The following is a 7982-nucleotide window of genomic DNA, read 5'->3' on the forward strand; positions in this document are numbered from 1 at the left end:
TCTCAAGGTCTGGAAACTCATCCTTCTAAAAGGACTCATCAATCCAAGAAGGAAAAATAGGAATGGATTAAGCACTATGAATCTGAATACAAGGAATTATAAGAGTGGCTCCAGTGCCTTGAAATCCTTATAGATAAGCAAGAACCGATTGGATCACCTCAGAAGACATAGAAGGATGAGTTACACTTCCAAATGGTGGAGCACTATACAATTGGTTAAAAATATCATCTACTCAACTGCTTACAGTCAATAAAATTCTCATGCTACTATATTTTTTCAAAACCAAAAACATTGGAGGACCTCATAACAAAGATCTACGATGAATAAATCATTTATCAAGAAAATCTTGCAACTGAGTCTTGAGTTCTCTCAACTTAGCCGGAGCCATTAGATAAGGAAGAATAAAAATTAAGTAAGTGTCTAGATACAAACCAATTTAAAAGTCATTGCCTTGATCCTGTGGCAGCCAGGCAAATCTTCAAGACATACCTCCTTAATCTTTACAGTACGAGAATTATTTGTATAGAAGGGGACTGTAAGACCCCACTTGAGTCCAAGCCTATTTCTGTCCCTTATAGAATTCAAAAAGAGGTCCCAGCCTTAATAAATTTCAGCAAAGTATTGACACTTAGTCTCATTTTGACCTTGATATTTCAAGGGTATCATTTATAATCTTTTTGGCTTTAGATTGTTGATTTTTAAATTGATGCATGATCAGGGTTATCTATTGGTCATCTCGAGTGAGTTTTACAATTTTCAGACATCATTTGAATCATGATTGGATGACCAAAATAGCAAGCCAACACGATTAGGATACGTTCCATTTGCTATAACGTTATCACCATCGACATAATGCATCAGTTATCACGTTGATACAATTGATGCAATGAATCACCTATCACATCACAAGGCATTTTTAAGCTTATTAATCCCGAGTCTAGAGGGGTATTCCAGTCTTTTCCAATCACTTTTACATGGGATTTTGGTCCCGAAATAGCATTTTTCCCTAATTTATCACAATTATCTCAAAATCAATAGCATTCTCTTTCAAGAACAAACCCTAGACCCTTAATCATTCAAGTTCAATTTATAAGAAATCCATTATTAACTTCCAATAATTCATCAATCTAGATATGTTTAGGTGTTCATCCTTGGCTTTCTTCCGCCCTTGGAGTTCAAGAATCCATTTTTTCAAGTACTGATATTATTATTTACATTCTTGAATGAAACTATGTTCAGGTATGCGATATTTTGTGGATTTTAAGTCAAGAATAATTTGAGTTGCATGTGAATTAACTAGAATGTATGTTGATTTATATAACCCCCCATGTTTAATCTTTGAATTTTGGTGTTTAATATGGTAGTTATTATATTCATATGTTGCTGATTCTTATTTATAAGATTTATGTATCCTAGGTGTTTGACAAATGTCTATGTGAAAAAATTATGTATGATAACCTATGTGTGATGCTTTTACAGTTGATATATGATTTTATCATCTATGCTATAAAGTTTGGGGGTATTGAATACCAAAAATTTAGCTGTTGTCTAGTCTCCAGTCAGAATAGAACAATTTTGTAGTATTCTGATCAGTACAATATGTTCAATCAACAGAATCAATGTGAGTTCAGTAATGCCTAGTATAGTCTAGTGATTAGTTCAGTATCGATTTAGTTGGGAGTAATATACAGCACCGAGTGAACCTACGGATAGGGACATTCCTATTAGCAGAGGGTTTGACCCTAAGTAACCGTCCATGAGTTACAAAACTATGTAGCCAGCATAGGGTAAATCCTTTTCCTGCCAGATTAGGGTTGACATAACCATATATATCTCATGAGTCTTTCTACCAAATTAGGGTTGAACCAGCTATTGTTCGTAACTTGTAGCATGGTGCCAATATCCTTCCAACTAAGGTTATAGATTGGACCCCATATTAGTCTATAATTAAAGTATGTTGGTTAGATAATAACTCTCACAATTATAGGTATAGTAACCAGTATTCGGTATTCAGTACAAAACTCAGTTTAGTTATAAATGATAATGACTTTAAGTTATCAAAAATCAATTATCAAAAACTCAATAATTCAGTTTCAGTCTAATTTAGACTGACGATATATGTTTGATATTACATGTTCATTATCTTTAGTAGTTCTAGTTTTGCATGTACCTTTATCCAGTCACTCCATGATAGTTAGTAAATATCTTCATACACATGAACCATACACATTATCCTAGCATCACCTAGCATACCAGTACATTCTAAGTACTGACGTATACTTTCTTTGTGCTATGATCTCATATCATAAGTTCACACGCTCGGGATCCTGACCGTACTTAGTCAGATTCAGTTGATCAGTAGCAGTTATAGTAGTGAGTCCTCATCCATCGAGAACATGATTTTTATTCAGTTTATATATTGTTTTAGGACAACATTTATTATCAGACAGATTTGGGAGTTAGTTGAGGCCTGTCCCATCAACTCCTTTATTTAAGATGTTTAGAGGCTTTCAAACACTTTAAGTTAGCAGTTATTCTATAGATGTATTCAGTATTGATTCTATTTTATGAACTTTATGGCAATTTTAGTTTTTACTTCTGCTTTTTTTTTCATGATTATTATTCAGTGCTTACAATAGGTACCAGTCATGGGTTAGCTTATGGTCCTTCAGGATAATAGGCGTTGTATGGTGCCCAGGGTGTAGTTTTGGAGATTTACAAACTTGATATCAGAGAATAATATTCTAAACTATCCTAGGGAGTCTGAAAGTCACATTAAGTAGAGTATTGTGCATGGATGTGTACCCCACTACACTTTTGGACAAGAGGCTATGAGGTATTTTTAGGAAAAAGTTCCCTTCAATCAGTGTTCATATCATGTGAGTGAGAAGTAGCTCAAGTTAAAAACTATCTTTCTAATCCAACTTTTCCTTCCATTTATAGAACATTCCTCCCAGAAAGACCAATGGAAGAAGAACTGGAAACCAGCCAGAACCTCTGCCTATTCAAGAAGATCCCCTGAATGAGCACATCTCTCAAGCAAAATTCAGAGAAGCTTTCACCATTCTAGCCTATTCTGTGGCTTCTCACAATGTTCGACCAGCTATTTTTCAGGCCAATTGAGTGGCCAATACTACTAAAGCTATAATTTGAGACTTCACCTGAATGACCATCATTTATTTTTAGGGCCTAAGTCAGAAGAGAATCCACAAAAATTCTTTGACATGGTGAAGAAGGTAATAGATATTATAGGATAACTGTTAGTGAGAGTGCTAAGTTAGCTTCCTATCAGTTGTAGGATGTGTGATAGCCTAAAGGACTATCAATGCATGAAATTGACACTAGAAGCAAAAATCAGCAACCACACAAAGGGAAAACAACAACCATAGAAGAAGAGATGAAGAAGAAGATTGCATAAAAGGCAAAGATAGTATAAATACCCTTGCTCCTACCAAGTGAATAGCACAAGAAGGTGTTTCAAACCTTCAAACACACCTCACCAATAGAATCTCAAACCTTCCTTATAGGTGGACCAAAGGACTCACGCTTCCTCAAGTTCACCTTTCTTTCCAAATTTCCCAATACAAGTGAAAACCAATTTCAAATGCTTTCAAGGATCTAATTTTAGATTCTACACTAGAACTAGAAGACTAAACCTAGAATCTATGAGTAATATTCAATGTCATTCAAAAGATAAAGAAATTAGAAGCTAAAATGTCTATTTATACTATTACAAAATAAAAGACTCTAATGCCCTTAATGAAACTCCGAAAGAGGCACCCCTTGAGTGTAACTTAAGAGTGCAAAAAGTCCATAATACCCCTTTTTTAAGCACCCATGAGATGTAAGAAATTAGTTCTTTCAAAGCTCTTCTTCACATGTCAACGAGTACCTTTCTTTGGTTGGATGGATCACACTCTCACACGTCTTCAATTGCATAAACAATGATTGAAGTCATTGTAATTCCTTAGGTTGGTTACGTGTGAACGGCCTTGAAGGATTAGCACTTGTGTCATCCTCTCCTACTTTAAGAGAGTTTTTACTCAAACTCGTGGCTTGATCAACATTAAGAATGTCCATGGGTGAAAGATCACAAATATTGAAGGTGGAATGTATTCGATAATCCGAGGGCAGATCAAGTTGGTAGGGATTGTCATTGATCCTTTTAAGTACTTGGAAGGGTCTATCTCCCTGAGGCATAAGCTTGGCTTTCCTTTGATTTGTAAATTGTTCCTTCCTTAAGTGTACCCATACCCAATCTCTTGGTTCATGCACAAGCCTTCATCTACCTTTGTTCAACCTTTTTGTAACCTCTTGGTTCTTTTTTTCAAAATTTATCCGCACTTTCTCATGCATTTTCTTCGTTGCCTCAGCTATTTTGTTAACATCTAAGCTAATCACAAGTTCAGTAGGTGAAGGAGTTAATTACCAAGGAGTAAGGGGATTCATGCCATAGACACACTCAAAGGGACTCATTCTCATACTTGAGTGAACCACCCTGTTGTATGGAAATTCCACCAAAGTTAGGTGGTCCTCCCATTAAGTCATTTTACCTTTAACCATATTATGTAGTATAGAACCCAAGGTCCTATTTACTATTTCTGTTTGGCCATTGGTTTTTCGATGGGAAGAGGTTGAGAAAATCAACTGCGTACCTAGCCTACCCCACATGGACTTCTAAAAAACACTTAGGATCTTTGAGTCCCTACCACTTACTGTAGTCTTTGGGATCTCGTGAAGCTTTACAACATGTTCAATAGATAAAAAAGCTACACTAGGGGTATCCTCGGTTTTGGCACAAGGAATGAAGTGAGACATTTTGGAGAATCTATCAAAGACAACAAAAATACTATCTCGACCCTTTCTAGTCCTTGGCAGCCCCAAAACAAAGTCCATGGAGATATCTAGCCAAGGTCTAAGGGAAGTGGGAAGTAGGGTTTACAATCCTTGAGGTATGAAGCAAGATTTTTCACTCCGGCAATTCATACATGACCACAAACCTTAGCAATATCTTCTTGCACTTTTGTCCAATAGAATTGTTCCTCTAAGATACAAAGTGTTTTATCAACCCAAAATTCCCCATGAGGCCGCCATCATGTGCCTCTCTCACAAAAAACTCCCTCCACAAACTAGAAGGAACACACAATCTCCTCCCTTTGAAAAAATAACCATCAAATCGAGAATAGGAGGAATTGCCATTCTCCTTGAGCCATCGGTCCCTTCCCCACTCTTTATATTCCTTATAAATAGGAGCAAAGGTGGGATCCTCCGGATACAACATCTACAAGCTCTCAAATCCCATCAAATTTAAAGATAAAGTAGCAACAAGTACATGCTTTTTCGACAACGCATCATCTACCACATTTTCCTTCCCCCTTTTGTAATGGATTACATAAGGGAAAGTATCAAGAATTCAATCCACTTAGCATGATCCCTATCCAACTTATCTTGGCTCTTAAGGTTTTTCAATGATTCATTATCCATTTGTATCACAAACTTCTAAGGTCATAAATAATGTTGCCAGTTACCCAAGGCTCTAAAAAAGGCATACAACTCAAAATCATTAGTCGAATAATTAAGAGTTGCCCCTTTTAGCTTTTCACTAAAACAAGTAATGAGCTTCCCTCCTTGTATCAAAAAAGCCCCAATACCAACTTTACTTGCATCGCATTCAACCTCAAATTTTTTATCAAAATCGGGCAATTGTAACAAGGGAGATGAAATTAGCAAAGTTTTCAAGGCCTTAAAAGCCTTAGCTCCCCACTTAAAGGGTTGGTCTTTTCTAATAACTTTTGTTAAAGGGGGCTCCTATAAAAGCTTGTCAACCCATGAAAACTTCATATTTCTCCAATAGTCTTAGGGCTCAGCCAACTTCTTAGAGAGTCTATCTTAGATTCGTCCATTTGAACAACCCTTGAACTCAGAACAAAGCCCAAAAAACACTTTATCAACTCCAACAAAACACTTTTCCATGTTGGCATACAACTTCTCTCTTTGGAGAACTTCAACCACACATCTCAAATGATTTACATGTTAATTAATGGACTTACTAACCACCAACACATAAAGGTTCTAGGAGCATTTGTAAGTCCAAAGGACATGACAAACCACTCATATAGACCAAATTTGGTCTTGAATGCGGTCTTTCACTCATCACTGGGTTGCATTCGAATCTAGTGGTAGCAACTCCTAAGATCTACTTTAGAAAATAAACAACCACCATGGAGCTCATCTGACATATCATCAAGCCTGGGGATAGCATGATGATACCTTATAGTGATTTTATTAATGGCTCTACAATCAATGCAAATACACAAAGTTTTGTCTTTATTTGGTACCAAAAGTACCAGGACAGCACACGGGCTCAAGCTTTCTTTGATGTAACCTTTGTTGAGAAGATCCTCAACTTGTCTCTCAAGCTCCTTAGTATCCGTGGGATTGCTCCTCTAAGCCGACTTGTGTGGAAGTTGTGAACCTCACACCAAATCAATTTGGTTCTCAATTCCCCATATTGGGGGAAACCTTTTTGGTAATTCTTGTGGGAATACATCATCAAACTCCTGAAAAACAAGTGAAATAGAAGGGGGCAGACAAGAAAAAGAAGAAGAAAAAAAAGGAGAAAACAAAGAAGAAAAATAAGAAGAAAAAAAAGAAGAAGAAAGGTTAGTATTAAGAGAATAAACTAGGCGGAGCATAGGAGTGTCCGTATCTTCATCCTTGAACAATTCTTTCCTCCTATCCAACATAACTACGGCTCCTTGACCCTTTTGATCCTTAGAACCTGAAGCCCCACCCTTAGAAGTAATGGAATCCAAAACTTCCCCTTTTTGCACACTTTCATATTCTTGCCTTGTCTTTCCCTTCTCTTTCAATTCCCTTAATATTTGATGCAATTCAGTCACTTGGGATGGTGAGAGTGGATGAAGTGTGAAATTCTTCCCACCATGCTCAAGTGAGTACTTTTTCAACCTCCAATCATGCTTGTTAGCTTTGTCATATTGCCATGGTATACCAAGTAACAAATAGCATGCTTGCATAGGAATGACATCACAACAAACTTTATCTTTGTAGTTTCCTACCTTGAACTTGATCACACATTGTCGTGTCATTTTTAACTCACTACATTCATTGAGCCATTGTAGTTTGTTGGGATTAGCATAAGGAGTGGTGGGGAGTTTCATGAAATCCACAATTGTAGAACTATCAACATTCGTAAAACTCCCGTTATCAATCATCATAGTACATAGCCCTCTCTTAATCAAGAACTTAGTGTGAAACCAATAATCACCATGAGGAACTTCATAGCCTTGTCTTACCTTTGATCATATCTTTCCCTATCTTCTTTATCAAACTAATAATCACCATGAGGAACTTCATAGCCTTTTTTCTTCCCATTACCATAATCCTCAATTTGGATGAGATAGTTTCAGATTTGAGGTGTAAATGGAGGGATAGGGGGTATTTTATTTTTTAGGACTTGGACTTGAGGCATTGGATGTGGTGGGGGATTTGGTCTTTGGTTCATTGGATTAGGTATTTGGTGGTTTGGGCTTTACGGAGGTGTTTTGTTATGTGGGGTAATAGGTCTTTGGTCAAAGGGATTTGGTACTTGGATGTTGGGGTTTGGTATGGTATTTTGGGTCCCAAGTCCTTCTTTTTGGAATTGGTTCATTTGAGGGAGTAGGGGTCTTGGTATGTTTTGGTTAGGAGTGGTTTAGGCTTGATTTTAAAGATGTGGTAGAGGATATAGCATTTTGTGTAGGGTTTCAGGTGTTTTGGTCATGGAGGAGTTGTTAGCTTGAACACTTGAGGTTGCATGCTAGGGATTAGGAGTAGAAGGTCGTGAGTTCCTCCCACTTTCAACACAATCAAGCCTTTCACTAAAAGTAGACATTTCACTCCTCATAGCATCTAAATCACCCTTTATATCTCTCCTCAGAGCATCTATATTACTCCTCAAAGCATTATTATCACTCTTCATA

General features: G+C 36.9%; 1 protein-coding gene across 1 annotated transcript; it reads right to left on the bottom strand.

Moving 5' to 3' along the window:
* Positions 1-6476: 6476 nt before the first annotated feature.
* Positions 6477-7109, bottom strand: LOC107876589. The gene is made up of 2 exons (XM_016723479.1): positions 6684-7109; positions 6477-6560 (listed from the first exon to the last, which is right to left on the bottom strand). The coding sequence occupies exons 1-2, from the start codon at positions 7107-7109 to the stop codon at positions 6477-6479; spliced, it is 510 nt and encodes a 169-aa protein (XP_016578965.1).
* Positions 7110-7982: the final 873 nt, after the last annotated feature.

Source organism: Capsicum annuum, chromosome 7 (genome assembly GCF_002878395.1).
Source record: "Capsicum annuum cultivar UCD-10X-F1 chromosome 7, UCD10Xv1.1, whole genome shotgun sequence".
Classification (NCBI taxonomy): Eukaryota; Viridiplantae; Streptophyta; class Magnoliopsida; order Solanales; family Solanaceae; genus Capsicum; species Capsicum annuum.